At 33.9% G+C, this 23,340-nt stretch overlaps 1 protein-coding gene across 7 annotated transcripts in view; it reads left to right on the top strand.

Annotated features, from left to right (window-relative positions):
• Window positions 1-18,663, top strand: part of LOC117336793 (tumor protein p53-inducible protein 11-like) — a 241,434-nt gene extending 222,771 nt beyond the window's left edge. For 6 of the 7 annotated variants that reach the window (XM_033897444.1, XM_033897438.1, XM_033897441.1 and 3 more), the window contains exons 3-6: window positions 1,888-1,995; window positions 2,990-3,089; window positions 3,786-3,887; window positions 14,074-18,663. In XM_033897444.1, the coding sequence (XP_033753335.1) occupies window positions 1,888-1,995; window positions 2,990-3,089; window positions 3,786-3,887; window positions 14,074-14,267 (504 nt within the window). In that variant the 3' untranslated portion in view covers window positions 14,268-18,663. Of the gene's footprint in view, window positions 1-1,887; window positions 1,996-2,989; window positions 3,090-3,785; window positions 3,888-10,679; window positions 10,838-14,073 lie in introns of all 7 variants that reach the window. The other variant, XM_033897439.1, reaches the window with a different exon arrangement.
• Window positions 18,664-23,340: the final 4,677 nt, after the last annotated feature.

The raw sequence follows: 23,340 nt of genomic DNA, 5'->3' as shown, positions 1-23,340 counted from the left end.
GCTCAATTCTCTTGCATTTGTATTCTCTTTTGGGATGATTATTCAAATGAATGACATTATCTTATTCAAGGTCACTGGGGTCAAGGTTGCTAAAATCTTTGAAAATCTTCTTCTCACTCACCAAAAGACCTAGAGAACTGATATTAAGCTTATAACATGCTAGGGTATCTTATGGCTATTAAGATTGTTCAAATGAATTACCTTGACCTTCATTTAAGGTTACAAGAGTCAAATATGCTAAATATTTGAAATGACATACTCTCATTCAGCAGGAGGCCCAGGAACTTGATATTGGGCAGTGAAGCATGCTGGAATAAAGAGCTATCAATATTGTTAAAATGAATTACCTTGACCTTCATTCAAGGTCACAGGGGTCAGATATGCTAAAATCTTTAACTGATTTCTTCTCACTAACTAAGAAGTCTAGAGACTTGATAGGGCCTGCGGCCTATGTCATAGGAATACAATCTGCCAAAATAGATCAAAACTCAGTGGACAATTACTTAAGGCTTGTTTATAAAACCTGTCAATTATATTAAATATTGATCATCGAAAGTGGAATGGAGTCTGATGATGTTTAAGGCCCTTTTTTGTTGTTGTTTGTTTGATTGAGGTTATACATCCTCATGTAGACAGATGATTGGGCTATATGCTACTAACAATACTTTACAGTGTTATCACACCGAAATGCCCATTGCCTTCTACACTGTAGCATCATACATTACCTCATTATATTATACAGACAACAATTCAAAACACTTCTGCTGAAGACACTGCCTAGATAATTAGCTTAATTGATAACCAGATTGATTATATCTCGCTTAATGAAGTTTGCTTGTACAGCTAAAAGTGCATCTAAAAGAAAATTTATACTGCAGCACAAGATCATGTCTCTCTGTAACAATATATCACAATTTCTGCTCCAGTTTGATGTGTTCTGTGAAGGAATCTGGTCTGGTAAAACCCAGCCTGCTTAATGTTCGCCCATTAATTATATTACAGTGTCTGAAGCTTCCTGGTTATAAATTTTAGAATGTTGCTTACTTACTCTTGTAATTGTGTCTTCTCTGACGGATGTCTTAAAAGCAGCAGATATGCTTTGCTTTCCGACGACGGCATCAACAATATTAAGGTTTTGCGTTTATCTCTGTTTCTGACAAAACTACACCAACAAAATCTCAATCATAAATGTAGCAAAGGTAGTAAAGCCTACTAAACTAAAAGTACGTCATGGATTTCTGCATTTTTGGGGTAAAAATTTAAATTTCTGGACTTAGAGAAAAAAATCACCATTATAAGGTTTTGCGTTTAGCTCTTGCATATTAGGCTGTTTCTGACAAACTCTAAAGGCTAGAGCAACCAAACTTGGTTTATAGGTGCATCATGGGATGTATAGCTGAATGCATTACACTCGTTACTGACATTTCTACAATTTTTGTACTTTTTGGATAAAAACCTCAAATTTCTGGACGACTTCAAAATCAGTGAATTTCATTAGTCTTTTCAAATATATCTTTGAATACCCACATAAAATGCTTATGATATTGACAAATGGGACAAGCAAAACATATAACAAAGCATAATTTTATTTAGACTATCCATTAAAGAAGTTTTAATTCAATAATCAATAATTCAATGAGATAATTGTTAAGAAAACCGGAAAAAGAAAAAGATTGATTTTATTTTCAGAGTTCAATTCTTTGTGTTAAGTCTCACTCACTGAGAAAATACCGGAAAAAGAAAAAGATTGATTTTATTTTCAGAGTTCAATTCTTTGTGTTAAGTCTCACTCACTGAGAAAATATTTGTAACATTTTTGTTGCCTCATAATTTTCAGGTAAGTTTACTTGTAATGAAAATCAACCGTGACCTTGTTATTTTTTGCAGTTGAGCCAGATTTTAGGTCACAGCGACCAACTGTATGTGAGATTGCCGCCAGGCCTAAGAATATGGCATATATTCCTGGCCATAGTATTCTCAGCAATAGCAGTATGGGTACGTATATTATAATATATTTATTCAGAAAAAAATGTGCTGAATTTGTGGATGCATCCATAATTTTCTATAACATGGTTCCCATACATATGAAATCCTCAAATTTTAATCCTTTGCTCAAATAGTCTTGAAATTCAGTGTCATTGCCTTGGAAGACTTTGAATTTGATTAAAATGTCTTGAAGAAGTCATTGAATTATGTCTTTGGTGCGAAATAAAACAAAAAGTGTTGAATTAACAATTAAGCCATGCTAAATTATATGAATTATATACACTGGTATCATGATTAGATCATGTAATATGTTAGAGAACAATCTCCATTTTACCTTAAGTTGATCACTTACCCCTGAAAGTCTTGATTTAATGACTCCATAACAGTATGATTGAGTTTGCAACGTTGAATTTTACTAAATCATTTGTATCTTCCAACATTTTTCTGTCTATTACCCTGACTTCTTTCAAAGATGGATTTTGATGAAAATTTCAGATGTTTATTACTTTAATTACTTAATTTAATCTTTATTTAATTACTTTAATTACTTAAATAATCTGGGAGGAAATTCTAGATTTTTTATTCAGAATTTCCTTCCAGATATTTAAGTAATTTACCATTATATGTATGTTGGAAGGAATAAATATTAACTACAAACCTTATTCACTGCAAAACCATGTTCCTTAACATGCTTAATTACCAAAGTAATGTTAAAATGGCATAGCAAAAAATTCATGTTGCAAATAACTTTTGACTTTTCTACAGATATTGGCAAAGGAAAATAATGAAAATATTTTGTGAAAAGCAACTTCAAAACAAAATATTTCAGTATGTTTTGTTAAAATTATCAGCTTATTAACAAATTCATGAAAATTCATTTATAAATCGTTCATACTATAAGATTATATAGTATAATTAAATTTTGCGAACTCAATGTCACATATAAAAGTATTGTTACAATGTCATGTTGTATGTAATCAACTTCATGTTTTTGTTTTCGCAGGCTTTCATGTTCCCCGCACATCTGTTTGACTCGACATTTGAGACAGACGAGGGAAAAAATCTCCGTTTACCTGTACGACTGTACGGAACGGCATTGATATGTGAGTATTTATAGCAGTGGCTTCCGTTTGGAAAACATGAATTTTTTTCTCATCTTTAATGGGACAAATATGCCTGCCTGGTACCCATGGAATAACAGTAAGCTTTTGATCAAATAATCTCACCACAGTCTTCATTTACAGAATGTATGTCAAATTAAGTGACCTTGAAATTTGGGATGCTGGGAATTTGGGCTTTAAAGTTTTATGTTTAGCTCAATTTCTCAAAAAGTATCAAAGTTATTCAAGTATTGATCTAATTGCCTTGTAGTATAGACCTTTCAACACACCCATGAATTTTATTTTTTTTGCTGTATTTGTTAAAAACCTTTGATTTTGAGAAATTGACGTAACATTTCTATTGCTTCTCCATTTGATTAACAAATTAGCTTACATCAAAATTTGAATTAAGTCTTTTCAGAAAAAGAGAGATTTTGGGGGTAAAAATAAATGACATTTAGATGAATTAAAAGAATTTCAGATATTTGTTTTGCAATGCATCAAAATTTATACATGTCTTTAATGTATACAGGGGGCTTCTATACTAACAAGTGAATATATGAGGTCATTTTCGGGAAAAAAAACAATAGATTTTTTAATTTAAATTAAATTTATCTTATTACCAGAATAGGACAGGTGAGACATATTGTTAATTTAATTCTTGTTTTGAAATTTATGTTATAATTTTTTAATTGCAAGGTTTGTCAATGATATTCTGGAATACGTTAAATACGGTGGACAAGGACATCATTCGTCTCGTGCTACTAAGTAGCGTCATCTTCTTCACACTCCAAACAATAGGTAAGTCTCACCGAAACTCAATCATGTTTAAAAACTCATTTTAATTCCGATTTGTCTCTTAGATTGTAAACGATGGAATGCCAATGATGTTTCCAGTAATTTTTGGGCAATTTTTTTTTTTTTTTAAATGAAGAATAGCAATATGCAAATTGTATTTGTGATATTTTGTAAATATTGCAATTCAAGCGCAACCTGATCAAGTATTACATTTAATTATTGTTTGACCCTTAAATGACTTCAATTGTCACGGAATTATTTGAAACAACACACAAAAATAAAAAATGTGTAGTTTTTTCCAAACCTTACCGAGGAAGGTTCAGTAGAATTACCGGAAACGTTTTAGGCTGTGCATGGTAAACCGTATTTAAGCCAGAGGACCCGCGCCAGTCCTTCGGTGTAGAATGTACATTTGTTGCAGTATTTCAGCACCAAAATGGTCTGGATACTTATATTTGAGGATCAATGACACCAGTTGATCTTAATCTCTGAACAACTAAAACACTTTCACCTGGAACATTTTGAAAATATTTTCATTTAGGGTAATTAATTAAGAGTCTGCAATTCTAGTTGAATGAGGTTGTATACATCAAGGAGACATTTTCTCATTTTGGGTATTCAAGGTTAATGAAAAGGATTTTGTTTTTCCTGTGAAGGTTTTGTGTTATATATGGAGCTAAAAATCAAATATAGAGGAACTCAACAATTATGTCATGTTAAAATCTATGCATGATGAGGAGTAGTTGGTTGAAATTTTACAGAAGAACCAAATTTTAGATATAATGCATTTTATGATATGGTGACGGCTTATGAACTTTTTTTGAACATTATATCTTATAGTGTAATGTAATGCTGATAATGAGTGATATCTCCCATTGAAAATTGGAGTAGAAATCCCATTGGGATCCCGCTGACATTTTCAGTGGGGTCGTATACACATTAACAATACCAAAACAACAAGTGATATCAATATTACAAATTGTTATTCCGACTCAAAGTCGATAATACCAGCATAAAATATTAACAAGCTAAAGATAAGCATTACGACCATTAAAACGGAACAGAATAAGGCTGGTACGTTGTTTTAGAAGAGTCTTCTGCTTCTTTGATAACACCTGCCATGATAATTCTCATAAAATCATAGGAATGTCATGTCTTCATAATGAGAACCGGGGTAGTGACAGCAGACCTGCTAGACCTTTTATACTTATGATGACACCAGTCACCCTAATGGTAATGCCAGTCACGCCAATTGTGACATAAGTCATGCCAATTGTGACATAAGTCATGCTAATGGTGACACCTTAGTCACTTTAATGGTGACTTCGGTCACCCTATTGTTGACATCCATGACTTCTGTCACCCTTATGGTGACATCCATCACGCTAATTGACATCAGTCACATTATGGTGATACTGGGAACGGAGCAATGTTTTCATTTTGGACAGATAATCATAATTACGGTAGGTCTAAAATCAATTTAGTTAATTATTATGCAAGTCAGTTAAATTTGACAAGGCTAGGTGACTGATAATCACCAAAATAAGATGGATATCTGAATATGTTTGTTGCAAAATAGTATAAAGAGAAAATTTGGTTAATCCTTTTGTAGAAATGACAAGATTTTTCTTAATTATAATTATTTCCCCATATTGGAGACATGGGTGCCCTATAGAAATCACTCTATCTGTGTCCATCCGTTTGTCTGTCTATCCACACAGATTGTGTTATCAGTAGTTCACTTCAATATTTATTGACCGATTTACACACAATTTGGTCAAGATTTTCAGTTCACAAAAATACATACTGAGGTCAATAATCAAGGTCAAATGTAAGCTAGGTCATTGGGCAAAAAGGTCAAGGTCAAATTCTGTATCTTTACACTGATGAATGTTTTGTTATAACATTATGAAGCAACAATTCAACATGGAATTTAACTGGACCAATGACCAAGGTCACTTGATCAGAGGTCAAGGTCATATGGGTCCGAAGGTCAATGACAATGTGGATCACTGATAATGACACTGGCTGTTGGTAGGGGAGGTAATTAAGATTTTAATCATCCAATCAAAGCTACAATATAAGTATTGTTCTGGTATAATACTTACATTTCAATTAGTCTAGCAAATATTGAAGTAGAAGAAAACTAAGATTTGCATCATAGTAAATGTATGATGTATATTTTGCTCCCTTGCAGTTATTTTTTAAGTCCAAATGTTTGGAACCAGAAAATTTAATGTAAGATAAAGGAAAGTGTTGACTATAATACAATGTTACTGAATTCCAGATCACAGACTGGGAAAGTATTTGTTTGTAATATATAACTTAAATGGGAGTGTTTTGCCATTAAAACTCCCTGATATACATGTATCCAGGTGAGCAATACAGGCCCTCTTGGCCTCTTGTATTAATCAAAAGATATAACTCTTTGCTATTTTGAGGTCTGGAAATCAATAAAATGAATCAAATTTTTGCTCTTAAAATCTGTACAGCTACATAAGCAGCACTGTACCATTTTCTGATTAACTTTTCCAGAACACCTGTTTCTAAAAAAAAAAATATAAATTCTGAGATCAAGGTCATTTTGTTTAAAACTAAGTGTGCTTCAGCAACAGCAATAAAAGACAAGTAATTTTTCTCTGATCAAGTCATATCCAAGCAGCATCAGAGGTCATATGAAAATTGAAATAGGATTGAGTGAAAACACCTTGGTGTTTCTGTTGGAAAAGCAGATCCATTCTCTTTGCCTTCATCGCATTAAAAAAAAATGAATCACTGAATTTTTGGTCTGTACTCCTTTTTGCAGTTGATATATTTTGTCAGTTTGTGGTAGTTAGTTGTATGACACATATATTTTGTCAATTTGTGGTGGTTAGTTGTATGACACATGTATCAAACTTTGCACAGTGACAAATGACCTTAATATATATCTATGACAAGTTAAAGGTTCAGGGTTCTGAGGTCAAGGTCACTGTTACTATTTTGAGTCTGGGCCAGTAGATGACACGCATTGCTTTAACAATACCCAGTTTGCTTGTTGTATGTTGATCATAGGAATAAACCATGCTATTCTGTTGATAGGCATGAACATGACAAACTGCATCATCTAAATTAACACAAGGATACTGACATGAAAAGGAACCGTTGATAATAACTCAACGTCTGTGAAACAATGGCCAAATATGTATTATGAACAAACAATGACCAGTTGTTATACATGTGACTAGCAATAGATGTGATCAGGTGTTATGGTTGTAACCAGTTATTTTAGATGTGACCAGTTATAATAGATGTGATAAATTATAATAGATGTGACCAGTTGTTATAGATGTGACCAGTTATTATAGGTGTGACCAGTTGTTATATGTGTGACCAGGTGTTATAGATGTGACCAGTTATTATAAGTGTGACCAGTTGTTATAGATGTGACCAGTTATTATAGGTGTGACCAATTATAGGTGTGACCAGTTGTTATAGATGTGACCAGTTATTATAGGTGTGACCAGTTATTAAAGGTGTGACCAGTTGTTATAGGTGTGACCAGTTGTTATAGATGTGACCAGTTAGTATAGGTGTGACCAGGTGTTATAGGTGTGACCAGTTATTAAAGGTGTGACCAGTTGTTATAGGTGTGACCAGTTGTTATAGATGTGACCAGTTATTATAGGTGTGACCAGTTGTTATAGGTGTGACCAGTTATTATAGGTGTGACCAGTTATTATAGGTGTGACCAGTTGTTATAGATGTGACCAGTTATAGGTGTGACCAGTTGTTATAGGTGTGACCAGTTGTTATAGGTGTGACCAGTTGTTATAGGTGTGACCTGTTATAGGTGTGACCAGTTGTTATAGATGTGACCAGTTATAGGTGTGACCAGTTGTTATATGTGTGACCAGGTGTTATAGATGTGACAAGTTGTTATAGATGTGACCAGTTGTTATATGTGTGACCAGGTGTTATAGATGTGACAAGTTGTTACAGGTGTGACAAGCTGTTCAGGTACAAAACATATATGCTGTGTTCATCAGACATTTCTCATCACACATGGAAACAGAATATGTATATTAAACACCTTTCTAGATAAATTAATACCTGGGCAACAGAAACATGTTTTTGTTTGGCAAATGTACTATTTTGATAAAACAAAGCATCATTAGCATGTAAATGTCTAAAGATGATTTTTGAACTTTTGAATTTTTTTTTTTTTTTTTTTTACACTTCAGCATGTTTGTACCTAAAAATGATTGGTTGCTATTGGTTACAGGAGTAATTTTACATAAATTGTCATGTATTTATATACTGGAATGGTTGTCAATTTGTTTAATACGTTTATATATATTTGTATATCAGCATGTATACTATTTCGCTAATTACTAATAAGCATGCTTTTTTTGAAATTATTTACAATTTTGTACTCTGATTGGAATGTGTGGAATTGTTTATAAATGAAGATAGTATTGAAATATTGGTCCTCTACAAGACTAAGATTTATAATGTACCTGAACATGTATATAAGTAGACACATTTATATGTGATTCAGTAAAAAATTAATAAATAATTAATAAATTTAATAAATTGTTTGGAGCAGCTTTATCAGTACAGAGAATTAAAGAAAACAAGCAAAAACATAGCTCGCCTGTTTTATATTTAAATAGAATATAAATCAGTTGATAAAATGTACGATAATCCTCTAAATTAAAGTACGACATGTAATTCAGTCTAGATGAATACTTACTGCATAGTCAGAACCAGAGTTTTTAGGGACCAACCAACCAATTGTTTTTTCATAGACCTCAGTGTTAATGTTTTGGAGTATATCATTAAAGTTCTTGAATTCAATTGGAAATTATCATTTATAACAAAAGTACAGGGTCTCATATAACACTTAACAAAAAAAAACTGGGACATTCAGCTCAAATTGTTGCCAGGGTTGCCATTTTGAAATTGGGGGATTTCCGCAGAGAAAGTTTGTTGAACCTGTTACAGCTGCTGAGATACTTACTTTCAATATATTTTAATATTTCTTTTTTTTTTCTTCTTCTTGCTTGTTGAGTGTCCAACAAAGCAAGGAAGGTAGAGTTGTCTCCCCTGAAAAAAACAAAATAATTAAGTCTATAAAAAAAAATGGCACTTGCTGCAACCTGCTACTAGACATTTTGCATTTAAATTGGTGATATTATAGGGCGGTTGCTGTTTGCGAAGCGGCATACTACTGTGCCAATTTATGGGAGTTTGGTGAATTCATGTTATCAATATATGTAACGTCCTCGGTGGCCACATCATCTGCAGACACAGCTGTTGCCAGGCGTAAAACCATAAATAAACAATTATTGAAAATTAACAAATTTTACTTAGGTGATGTTGTTCATTTCATGTTCTTGGCGTGTAAGTTCTTTCCAAAGCGCACTGCATAAGTTGTCCGAGAAAAGCCTGCTGTAACATACAATGTACTTTAATTGTCAAAGGAAATAGTGTTTATCAAGAGATGCTCATATATTATTGATTTTTTTTTTCAACATAAAATTTGTATCACAATTTTTAATTTTGTTAAATAATTTTGAAGCATGTTGATATTACAATTATAGCATGCATATATTATATTCATGATAAAAACCATGTACCATTAGTCATGGCTTTACCTGTATAATATATATATATTTATATATTTAGATAGATTCAGGATTGGTGCATGATAGCATCCAGTTGGCCAGTTGCAGTCGTTTTGTTGTCTAGATGAATTTTGAATCAATCTCAATTCCAATTTCAGTGTTTTCAATTTCAAAAGCAATTTCTGCATGTTCAGTCAACTATCCCATTTCAATCTCTTATCTTTATCTATATATCTGGTCTCACTCATTAAACTTACAGCCGTCTACCCATTTGTTAGTTTTTTTTGGAAATTATGCTTCTCTGAAGAAATTTTAAATACATCTACAAATTTGTGAATAGATTTCAAAGTTTTACCTATTTTTTAAAATGAAAATGACATTTGTTTTCATAGAATTTTAAAATCAAGAACATTCATAATTTCATATTCAAAAATAACCTTTGCCCAAGTAAACTTTTCATTCCAAACTTAAAAAAATAAATAAATACTACTCCTCTAGAATTGCACATTAAAAAATGAACAAAGGATTTGTACTTAACTCCAAAGAGATAAAACTTAAGGAGTTATGTTACATGGATTGATTTGATATTATATTAGGTGGTCGTTGATATTAGTTCCCGCTTGTAGTAGATAGCTATATAGTGTTGAAGTAGGTTAGATTGAGATTCAGTCCAGTTCGTACGTTGCACTGGGTATCCATTTTGTTGACCTTGGCCTCAACACATTCATGCATTGTTTTCTCTTTTTCCAGTGTAAACATATAGGCTTTGCCTGTTATTCGATACCAGCAACTTTTACAAATTTTTTTCAAAACAAATTTTTGAAAAGAAATTAAATTGAATTGCAATGCAAAATTTCAATTTGGTTAAATGTATCGTCAAAAATCTTCAAATCATACAATAAAAATCCTACTAACAGTTTACTAACATTTTGATTTAGAAATTTTTTAATCTGCTATTTTTAACAAGTTTTTTTTTCAGTTCAACCTTCCTTGTTATCTGAAAGATAGCACCATTTTTATATCAAAAGGGACTCAAAAATTTTCACAAACAATTTTAAAATGGCCCTTAAAAAAAAAATTCTCTCTTTTTGTTCTTCAAACAGCTTATAAAAAAGAAAAGGTCATTTCAACAAGAGGGCCTGTCAAATTCTGGGTTAACGGCAAAGCTGAGTTGTTTCTGGTTTAGTTTCAGCTTTGTGTGTGCCCCTATCCACCAGCTTGTGTACTGCCCCTATCCTGTGGCTGTGTGCTAGACTTGTAACCATAGCTATCAGTAGTTACTTCTACTGGTTACTCACCAAAGACTGCAAACCACGGGAGCACTGGACACTATATCGAAAAAAGGTATCCATCCGCACACGATTTGTTTGATTTTCATTTATTTCCATGCTGCACTTTTTTTTTGTTATTCACATTTTTTTCTGTTGCATTTTTTTTCCCCATTTTTTTTTTTTTTTTTTCCCTAGTTTTTTATTAATTTTTTTCCCAATGCCCTTTATCCATGAGATTTATTCCTGATTTAGCAGGAAACCAATAAAACCATACAAAGCGAAAAGCAAAATATAATATGTTTAACTGCATGATAAGTGTAAAAAAAATATCCCCAATATTGACTTTTAAAGTGCATTATATATAAACATATAGAGCAATGGAGGGTATTATCGTCAGGTTAAGTATGACTGCTTCATTACCAGTGAATACTGTTCATAAAAATAAAATAACTGTTGTAGGTTAAGTTTAGGCTAGTGTTGTGTTTACCTGAGTCTGACTTGTTGAGCGTTTATCACTTATACGAGGGAACATACTTTATTTGTATTTCCGGCCGAACAGAGGCAGTTATCGTCAGGTGGAGGCAGTTATCGTCACCGTCAATATTTTCATGCGTTTTGAAATGTTTCTTGTTATAAACACAAAAAATATCATGTCTACGTTTAAAGAACATGTATTGATCAACAAAAAAATACATTTAAACCGTTAAACAAATATATGCAACCGGGCAAATATCATTGTCGGAAATGTTTTGGGTTTCTGCACGTGCTGCCCGAGCTTTCAAGCACTTTGCAACAGTGAACATTACATTCAGCATCGATGTTACGTATGCTAATACAATATTACGATATCAATAAATAACAGATGAAACTTGAAAGACACAGATCAAATACTGATCTTTTAAAATCAAATCTTTAATTTAGAACAAACAATTGGGTCTTCTAAAAGACTAGGTTATTTATTTCGATTATGCAAAACTGACGATAACTGCCTCCAGTGTACCAAATTGTGGCAGTTATCATCACGCCGATTTACGGCATCGAAGAAGCCCGGATGTACATACAACGCGGGTCAACTTAGCAGACGCGGCGGAACTTCACATATATCACAAACATTCCAATGTTTGCTTCCCGATTTGAATATTGAAAGGAGAAAGATGATGCACTTACCTTATTAAGTGACGTAAGAACATCAGAAAATTATGACGCGAAGATTATTAAAATATTTAAACGTAAATATTATCTGTTTGGAAACTTTGTCTGAATGAAAATCAGGCCAGAAACGTTCTAAAAAATTATATATTTGTTCATTGAAAACTACAGCAATTTGACTTCAACATTTAATGAAATATTCAAAACTTTTGTAAAAACTGACGATAACTACCGCCTGACGATAATACCCTCCATTGCTCTAGCAAATTTAAAATATGTAAATTTTAAACAGCTGAAATATTTGACAAACCACAAATAAAAAAAAATCATTGAAAAATAAAAATAAAACATTTCAAGACCTTTAATCTAAAAAATGCTATAATTATTCTATCTTAACCAAATTAAATATTTTAACAGTAGAATTATAGAACAGGGAAACTGAGGTCAGCATCAATAATCAGAAATATTACAATAAGCAAGCTAAGGGTTTATCGTATGGGGCCACGATAGCTCAGTCGGTTAGAGCGTCGGCCATGTAATCTCAGGTGGTGATCCGAGGTGCATGGTTCGGCTCTCCCTACCCATGTTGGTTTCTGTTTCTCGGGAAGCTGAGAAACAGGCCAGTCTGTGCTGTCGTGGTTGTGTCCTTGGACAAGACACTTTACCCTAATTGCTCTGGATGGCAATTTTTGCAACGGGCATCCTGTATGTTCAGTGAGGTAGTCACCAACTACTACAAGGAGATCCTGCCTCAAAATGACTCTGGCTTTTCACGGGTCGATAATCCCAGCAAACAAAAAAAATATTGCATGTGTTCTATTTTCCCTTTATTTTCTTTAATTAATACAGCACTTATCATATATGGACATTCTACGTGTAGCTGGCTGTGTTCGTACCCCTATATTTTATATATTGCTAAATTGTTGTTTATTTGTTGTTATTTATTGGGGCGTTGTTGTTTATATGTGTATTGGAATGTTGTTGTCATGTGTCGTACGTTCTGTTAAATGTATCACTTCATCATAAATGTCTATGTGTTTATAAAGAAAATTCATTTTGTTGGTGAAATTCCAAATACTGGTTAAAAAAAATTAACACATAAACACTGACAGCTCATGTGACCTATGACCCTATGTTTTCTGTCAATGTGAGTTGCGCGTAGTGAACACTTTACATTTTCAACTTGAACTTGAAAGTTCAAAGGAATTTTCAGTACATAGACGGGACTAAATGTGACCAATATTTTGGGGGATTTTTTTAAGGGGAGGGGAATTTATTGCATGATTTTCATTGATGTTGCAAACCATGCTGCCATGAAGCATGATTGAAGCATGATTGAAGCATAATTTGCATAATTGAAACATGCTGGGATCATGCTTTAACCATGCATCAATCATGCTACAGACCATGCTGGGATCATGCTGCACAAACCATGCTGGGATCATGCTGCACAATCCATTCTGGGATCATGCTTCAGCCATGCTTCCTTAAAGCATAAATGCAGCATGATCCCAGCATGGTGACTATATTTTCATGCTGCAACCATGCTGTCCTGCAGTACAATCGCAGCATGCTTACAGCATGATCCCAGCATCATTTGCATAATTTAAACATGCTGCAATCATGCTTTAACTAGTAAGAATATATAGTGTGATAAATTAGGCATCATGCTGCAATTCCATGCTGCATTCATACTGCATCTATGCTGTGATCATGCTGCAAATTCATAAGGGGAACAGTAGATATTCAAGATGGCCGACACAGAAGCCATCTTGAAAATCTATATTGAACTTTAAACTGCAGTTCTACTGACAATAGTTTAATGAGATATCATAGAAATACTTGATAAGTGGTCTTGACCAAGTGTTCTTATTTGTTCGGGTCCATCTGGTATCCAAGATGGTCGTCATGGCAGCCATCTTGAAAATCCATTTTAACCTTAAGTTATAGTTCTAATGAAAGGATTTTATTGAATTTTAACTAGAAATTATCAGTACCTAGTTCTGAACTAGTGCTCTTAACAAGATCACACATTGAATTGGTTTGTGCATGTTAATTTTTTTTTTTTTTTTTTTTTTGGCTGTTTTCCTCTTTTTGTATGCATGATTAACTAAACTTTATAACACGACTAAGACATCAATATTTCTGCTGTATTTACAGTGATAACAGTTACAACCCTAGGGGAAGGAACCTTCACCAAAGGCTGGTTCATATCTCAAGGGTCACAAACCATGCTTGTCGCCATCAGCTATTTCTACTACTGGGCCATAGGGGGTCGAATTGTATCTCTAATGGGGATGACAAGGTCAAACTCGACTCGGGATCTCAGGGACGTCAAAGACAAGGACCAGTAACCATGGCAACATCAGGACCAAGGGGCATGGAAACAAAGGATGTTTGGTTAAAAGGATATAAAATATATTGGTAGATTTAAATTGGTTAAAGAAAGGTTAAGTACGATGCGAAATGGGTGAAGTTGCAATATTTAAAATTGTCAACCCCACAACGATAATTTAAGATAGAAACTGATTCTAATAGAAAATTATATATTAGAATTTAAATTATTGTTATATTTTGACTGAATATATTGATAAAATAATACAAAATTATTTATTTAAAAAAACTATGAGTATGTACTTATTTAAAAGAAGGGTATGCTTCAGCTATCTAAGATTATAATATTTGTACATTTGCTTTATAAGAATTATAACTACATGTACTTAGTTAAATGAAGGACATGCTTAACTGCCTAAAATATTAATATTTGTGCATATGTTTTAAAAAAAATTATGTACATGTAAAAGAAATTTCTGAATATATAATATATATCAGACATGGCTTTCAATGAAGAGGGGTGCATCGCTTTAGCATGCACAAATGTACAAGTCAATAAACACAAAATTCTATGATTTTCCCAGTACAGTTGGTGCTGTTTAAAAGCTTTCATGTTGAATTTTATCTTTAAATGTCATGTGTCCTGTCATTTGAATTCAGATTTAATTTTGCTTGTTTAGATGTGGTGATGAGACTGTTTAGCATATATAGAACACTGTTATAATTGTGATATGTATACATAAGTGTATTCATTTAATGAAATAAACGCAGAGGGAACACTGAATTTATAGTCATTAAGACGAAATCTAGGAAAAGGCGGAGTCATGTAGGTGGTAAACCAGTAACTTACTTTAAAGTAGACAGAACGCCGACTATAGTATATGTGAAACAAAACCTAGAAATTAGGCGGAGTCATATAGATGGTAATCAGTAACCATCAAAAGTAGGCAAAATACCAAATATTGTAATTGTGAAATGAAACCTAGCAATAGGTGGAGTCGTGTAGGTGGTAAACCAGGAACTGACAAATAGTTGAAACAAAACATTTATTAAGTTTATCTAAGACAACTATTAGGGAAAAAATGCACAATTGATTTCTCAAGTGTAAATTGAATTAATCTTTGATTCATAAATTTGTGTCATTCAATAAGTTATTTTTCCCCTCTCATATCAGGGACATAGGGACGTCCCTTTGTGTCTTTTTATGGTGCATTAATGTCATTTATGTATATATGAACATTACAATCAAACTGTATATACGCTCTCATCATTATTACATAGCCCTATCAATTATGATGGCATGAATGTAAAACGTAACCATGACAACAGTGTTGGTAACTATAGCAGAAGTCTTGGTAACCATGGCAACATTATATGTAGCCATGCCATTGACCTTGAGAAGTCCTTGAATATGTCAGAGTTTCATAGTGTATTTATATAGAGAGCTAGGCGTATGTGATTTCATTCCAAATTAGAAGAATGAATGAATATTTAAATCTTAAGAGATTTCAAAGATGAATTACATTTTGTGTCTCAAACTGACAAATCTCGAGAAGATACAAGTTCGCTGTCTTTTGCCTAGGCAGGGAAAAGGGTTTTTCTTTACCCTACCAAAAATGGAAAAAACACCTGTGAAGTTTGGGAGAAAAAGTCTGAAGAGTTACTTTACCTACATATACATATGTAACTTATGACCTGGCTGGCATACATTGATGCCCTGTAATTCTTCCAAACCAAACAGTTTGTCATCAGTAATGCCATCTTTGCTTGCCAAGGGCGCGATCCTAACTTCATATTCAACCTTGATGGATTTAGTCTGGTTTTCTGAGCATTAAAATCATCCTGCCCCGGCTTCTGGAGATGCCACCCTATGAAATTGCATCCTACAGTGCACATAAGGATTGGTTGTCTTAATAGACACAGGGGCTTGGCAGAAATTTCTATCCTACAGTATTGGCCCTTGGATTGAAAATCCATCACAAGCCCCTGTGAGTAAATTCTAGTAATGGTAGCAGCCTGTACCGAATTGCGTTTTTGATCATGTTTTTTGTCGGAACATTTTTCTGATCTACTCAGTTGGCAGAGGTAATTCACTCTGTTCTAAATGTAAACGACAACCAACATTGGTGCCCAGTGCTACAATCTTAAAGGTTTAGTAAAGGCTTGCTGGTAAAGAGCGATAACTCTTTTAAGAGTTCCTGCTAAGGTGGCAATGGAAGAAATTATGAAAACAAGCTTAAAGCTAAATCCGCCAAGGATGAATATGAAGTTATGCGCCCTTGGCAAGCGAAGATATAGTAATATATGTGTACGAAAATAGTTTTGGCTAAGGTTATCAAGCTGTCTGTTATAGAGATTGTAAGTGATTCTATTCGAGTGTCAGAATGAAATGTTTGGAGATTTGGTTGTATGAATGTGGCTCATTTAACAACTTTGTAATTATCATCATATTAAACATTATAATACATGTGCCTGTTTTCCCTGTTGGCATCGCCAGGGATAATGTTCATAGACATTTAGCTGCATTATCTCACAACATGTATAAAACACTACTTAATCGATGTAGATTCAGATTCAAGAATCTAAAATATCAACTTACTTATTGTTGATGGTGTAAGCATTTCTAACGTTCCCATACTTATTAACCCTTCATGGTTAAATCAGAAGTAGGAGTATCTTAGATTGTCATCACAAATTAATTGATAGAGGCATTTTACATTAATTGCTGCAAAATTAACTGCATAATTTATATTCAAATGTAAGAGTCAGTGTGGTTTTCATGATCACAGGACAAGGAATCGTGATTTCAGTGATTGCAGACAATGGAATCGTGATTTCTATGATCACAGGAAAAGGAATCGTGATTTCCATGATTTCAGGACAAGGAATCATGTACAACAATTGCAAGGACAAAAGATTTCAATTGTTCTACTCTAGATTTTCAATTTGCAAATGAAATTGATTGTATGGTACTGTATGAGATGTTTTTATGTGACTTAAGTGTGGGATTTGACCATTAAAATACAATTTATGAATTAAAGTCTCAATTTGTGACTTGTAAATTTAAACTACTGCCAATGCAGGAGTTTCTAAATTTACTTTGATATAAGATGCTGGTACAAATGTATATGTTCTTCTTATCAAATATGTGTAAAATCTAAATACATGTATGAAATATATGTACATTGTATTTATATAAACATTGTATGAACCAAAAAAGATTTACAGAATGAATAAATTTTCTGTACAAAAAAGTACAAACTATAACTTGCAAATTTTTTCACTTACGGCCTTGAGAAATATAAAACTAAATATCAGCGAAATATGCTGTGATATCTTTTTATAACTTAATATTGACTTGAAGATGTTCATTCAAAATCACTACCAGTGTCATAACAAGATTTATTTCCAACTTAATGTAAATTAATTTCTTGCAAAAATTCAGTACGGCAAAACTTTATTTTCAGATTTCAAATCTTTTTAGCAAAGAAATTATTATCTCACTAGTAAATATGATATGAATCAGAGATGTATTAATAAATTGATAGGTTATCCAAGTTGAGAGTATCACTCACTCGATTCCAGAGCTTGACAAATCCAGAATGCATTGAAAAACTTTCATGTTCAATTGTAGTGACTATTCTTATCTATACACAGACGAGTTGTCTCCCCTTTCATAATCAAATTGGGTGGAATATATGTGAAAGACTAGTTATTCTTCCTGAATCATTAAATCACACATTTATTGAGGATATTGATTTTTGTTATTCTATGTCAGCCTGTATATTGTATGTTTCGTAGAACCCGACCCATCATTATCTTGATGTCAATCCCAAATCTGGTCTGGTCTGTTTGCAGGTGATGGCGCGTGTATCTGTAACAGCACTTTCCCCTATAGCCATTGAAATATTTCTTTCCAATACAACATTCTTAAAATAAATTTATATTGATCTCGATTGAACATTAAATTTGTAAAAAATTCTACTTTTTTTCTTTCTGAATTAACTGGAATGCTATAAATATTGACTTCTTGATGCTTATTTCGGAGACAAAAACAGATAATTTGTGAAACAATTAGGCAAATATGACTATTTTTAATATTCAAGAAGACAATATATTGATCATTTGAGATGTCAATTGCCTTTTTTTAATGTAATTAAAGTTTAGCTAGAGATTTAACACTTTTACGTTTTAGATGTTTAGTGGCGCTCGGACACATTTAGTATCGGAAGTGAAATGCCTACCTGGTCACACAACACTGGTTCCTATATATCTGGACGCCATGTTTTGTGTCGCCTCAGATTTATAATACATAATATGTATTTACATGTTTCAGCCACGTTGTGAATGTACCTATTGTTTCAATCTATTGTTTCAATATATAGACTACAAATAAACCATATTTTTGAAATTATTCATCTAGTGTTGTTTTGTTTGTTTGTTGATTTTTTTTTTTTTTCGGCATAGCCGTCTAATTTTGTTTTGGCCCCGGATATGACGCGACAGGTGGCGTTCTGGTCAAGATGAAGTATGTGATTGGTCAATGTAGCGGTCAATGCAAAATGCAGATATACAGTTAAAAACGAAACAAATTAAAGGGACCTCACGGTAAACCAATATCTATTTTGTATTTTTTATCATATTATTGGGTATACAATGTATCTTTAAAACAAATAACCTTCTGAACAATGACCATTCAAATTTGATGATGTATGTACATAAAAACATCAATTATCAATTATTAAAATGTTATCACTCTAGCTGAATATGCAAATTTTGTGACATATACGATAAATGCATGCGCACAACAAACTAAAACACATGGAAACAAAAATGGCTTCCAATGTGAATCGACTGGGGTTGAAAACGATAACAGCTTCCGCAATGAAGAGAATAATAGGAAAATGGGTCAAACACAATCCTAGAATTAAACTTGGGAAGCAGTACAATAGATTGTAACAGTTCAAACATGAAAACAGCAGTCATACGGACGCCGCTCGTATTCTGCTTGATTGTTTGATAGTACATGTAGGTCATGATAATCTCTGTAATATTTACACAAACTCGGTAATATTCACACAAACTCGGTAATAGTTCCACAAACTCGGTAATATCTATACAGTCTGTACCAGTACATCGCTACTGTCACTATACTATATGAACAGTGTTTACACTTATTTACACATAAATATGTGTGCCGTAATATTTACAGAACGTGTTATTTAACATTTAAACCACTGTGTATAATATCGTTATCCAACTAACCCAGATGGAATATAGATATCGCCTTGTAAACTATCGTGTGTTTGTGTTGCCACGATCTCAAAACAGTCACGTAATGATCTAAAAATAATTTCCGCGCTAAATTTAGAGGGGGATTCCCAACTAAACCGAGTGGTCAAGCTGGACATAGGATTGACTGTGAACATTGGAACAGCACAGAAACAGAACTGGAAAGGAACAGAACGCGTACATTCAGTGAAAATTGCAACGTTTTTACCGTGATGTCCCTTTTAAATTGAATGCAAGCTGAATAAGTGGATGCATCTATTCAAATGACACATTTGCAGTCTTATTATCACCAAAATGATTCAAACTGATATAATTTTGTTATCCGTGCTGAAACTGCGCATTTATTAATTACATCGTAGTTCGTTAATTTATTTCACCAGTAGTTTTACATTATAACCACCAGCATTAAAACTATGCCGTTTATCTTTTTTAAAGATATTTCTTGTTATGAATGTTCTGTTTTTCATTAAAGAAGTTCACCTGGAATTCATTTGCTTCCTTTAATCCAGGTAGGTACATGTTGTTTTCCAAATGGACCCCCTTAGCAATGAATTAGTAATCCTCAATTCAATATTTATCTAATATTAATCATAAAAGGAAATTTATTGACAGAAGAACTACGAAAGGTTCCCATGGGACGTCTGTAAAATTCAGTTGTTGTTATCATAATTACCTATTTTGGGGTAAAAATGTATGGTTTCCAGGTATTCAAAACGTAATAATGTATCAGAAAAGTAGTTATATAGACAGTCCCTGACAACTTAAACAGACAGTTTCAATTTATAAATATATTGTTTAAGATTAAACATGTTTATTCGGGATAACAAAATATATGTACGTGAACAGGTAAACGTCAGGTAAAATGAATGATTCCATGTTTTTCGTGACACGCAATACAGGTACAATTTATTTAGATCGCCCTACGGTGACTGGCGTATATTCTGAAGACCTAATAGTCCGGAGGCCCGATAATCCGAAAATATCATAATATTGTAACGTGGATACATGATTCTATACATGTATGAACGGCTTCCTATTGCGTGTAATATGTATATCAAGAGTATGGCAGAATATATATACGAACAAATGAAATTAAAAACCGAAAGAAAACAATATTTGTGCCAAAAAGCGCGGGTATCGGTAGTATAACCTTTGACGTCGTGTCCTTGAAACGTAACACTCAATCTAATTAAAATTAGACTTGTAATTTCCGCTCCTCTACAATACTCTACGATACACTTCAATACTTGTATTGCATTGTATCGTAGAGGAGTGGAAATTATAAGTCTAATTTTAATTAGATTGCGTTATGCGTCACAAGACGGCGCCATTTTGACTGGAGTGGTCATTTAAAAAAAACAACTGCCTCCAACTGAGCATTGTAGAAAAATGAATATTGCATTACGTGCGCCATCTTTGCTTTTTGTGATTACGCTCCAAGAACTCTTTCTGCGCACGCCACGCATGATTTCGGACCTTCGGACTATCGGGCCTTCGGACTATCGGACCTTCGGACTATCGGGCCTTCGGACATTCGGGATATAAGGGTATCCTACGCATGTTGACTGTGACCCTTCGTCGCATCAAAAATGGCTACGGAGGCTCTGACTATTGGTTTCATACATGTAATTCCGGTATAAGACAGAAATTGTGATAAACAATATAAGCTAATATGTATGGGATGGACTATGTGCTGAATCTAATGCGGTTGGTTAATTACGAATTCTTGTGCTTTCTATAATATACATTTGTTAGTATACTATTAAGACAACTCGTTTTGAGAAGTGACATGGAATAGTCAATGTTAAGGACGGTTCCGACTGCGGTGGTTTACACGATACATGTCATACCAGGCGTACCAATTACGTCATCACCCGGTTGTGTTATATGTGGAAAGCTTAAGGCGCCATACTTTACCCCATCGCCAGAAAGTTTGCCATATTTGTCATCTTAAGCGGTCATTGGTGTGGAAAAGACAGGCGTAGCTGCACTACCTGTGTGTGGGCTCAGTGAGAACTCTGTCTTTTTGATACCAATTAATAACCGCTAAAGATGACTGATATGCGCAAGCTTCCCGGCGTGGCGGTAAAAATGACCGCCATTCCAACCAAAACGCTATATATAGCTACCGGTTGATGACGTACGTAAAATGGTAATCATCTACATGTACTGTACATATAATTGACATTTTGTCTGAATTTGCTACGGACGACTGGAACAACATCCGCCCCGAAGTACTGAAATATTACACGTGTCGTCAGAGTATAGGAGTTTTGTTTTACGTAATGAATAGAAAGTTTTTCTCTATCGACATCTTTAGTGTGGCCATCATCAGCATCATCATTATCATCATCAGCAGCAGCAGCAGCAGCATGCAAGTTCCCCAGGCGAGGTTTTGTCAAAGAATGTACCTGTCGGAGGAATCGAAAAGATCGAGGGAAGAGAAGATATGTACATTGTAAAGCATGATATAGCAATATAACTTGACCCTTGAGTGACCGACAGCATATGACCTTGCGAGGATGTACACCACTAGACATGTACATACTATGATATAGCCTGCAGGGGCGTTTTGCCTTGTATGTTAATTACAATCTAAGATTTTCGGAATATTTAAGGAAAGTAGAAATTGAGCCTGAAGACGTCTTGTCGGTATATGGCCACATTGCAAAGGTACACATGTGTCGTACTGTAGTTAACATACACAACGAAACGCACCTACGGAAGGTCATACGAGGTTTCATCCACTAGGAGATACTATCAGATCGGGCCGAAATTCCGGCTATTTCAAATCGTGCATTGATGACCTTCGTAGTTGCGTACACATGGACACGGATAAGTCGAACTATCGGATAAGTCGAATATTTTGCTTGGTCCCGTCGACTTCGACTTATCCGAGCTTTACTGTCAAAACATCTATAAATGTATTCATCTCCAAGCAAACTTACAACAGGATGCTATGAAGCTACACATTTTATAAAAATAGTGTTATTATTGGCAGGTCGTTGTTAGATGGACACATTCGATTTTTTCTTTACTTATCTTCAGATACATATTAATAATTCACGACTGAACAAACACCGTATTTAGTAGTATATTCACATAAAGAGATGCGACTCACCGGTTTCGGTTTTAGTTGGAATGTTTCGATTGTTCAAAAGATTAAAAAAACCACATTTAAATACAAACTAAATACAGTAGAGTCAAGATGAATTTTCTAGGACCCGCCAGTGATATCTACAGGAGGCGATGAAGAGATCGATCGCGGGATCGGTCTTCATAAGAAGGTTTTGATCTTCATAATGGCATAACTCTCTATCGGATTCAATTATCGTAACGTGAGGCACCTATTGAAAGTTTCCGTCTTTTCCATTGCGTGTATCGTAGACATAAAATAAAGCATTGCTGATACCGTTATATAGAGAGCTGTATTGTGTTGACAGTGTGTGTCCGAGAATCGAGTGCGCCTGCTGTATCCACGAGGGCTTGACACGTCCCTGTGACCCATAATGGGCTGGATCATACTTTGTAGGAACGTGCCAAGCCCCTGGCTGTATCGGGTCTGTTGTATCACACTGCGCATGCGTGTCGTGAGAAAATGAGACACTGGGGTTTGGATTTCGTTATTCATTGCGTTTGAATTTTCTGTTCTGCCATTTTGCTAAATGCCCATTTATATATCTAACTGATTTGACATGAGCGCATTTTGTAAAAGTAAGCGTAACCTTTAATTAAATCAATATGCTGATGCGCCCGTAAGAACAAAATATTGATAATAGAAATAGCCAAGCTGTTTAAAAC

Source organism: Pecten maximus, chromosome 10 (genome assembly GCF_902652985.1).
Source record: "Pecten maximus chromosome 10, xPecMax1.1, whole genome shotgun sequence".
NCBI lineage: Eukaryota > Metazoa > Mollusca > Bivalvia > Pectinida > Pectinidae > Pecten > Pecten maximus.
This window is presented reverse-complemented; position numbering and strand designations above follow the sequence as displayed.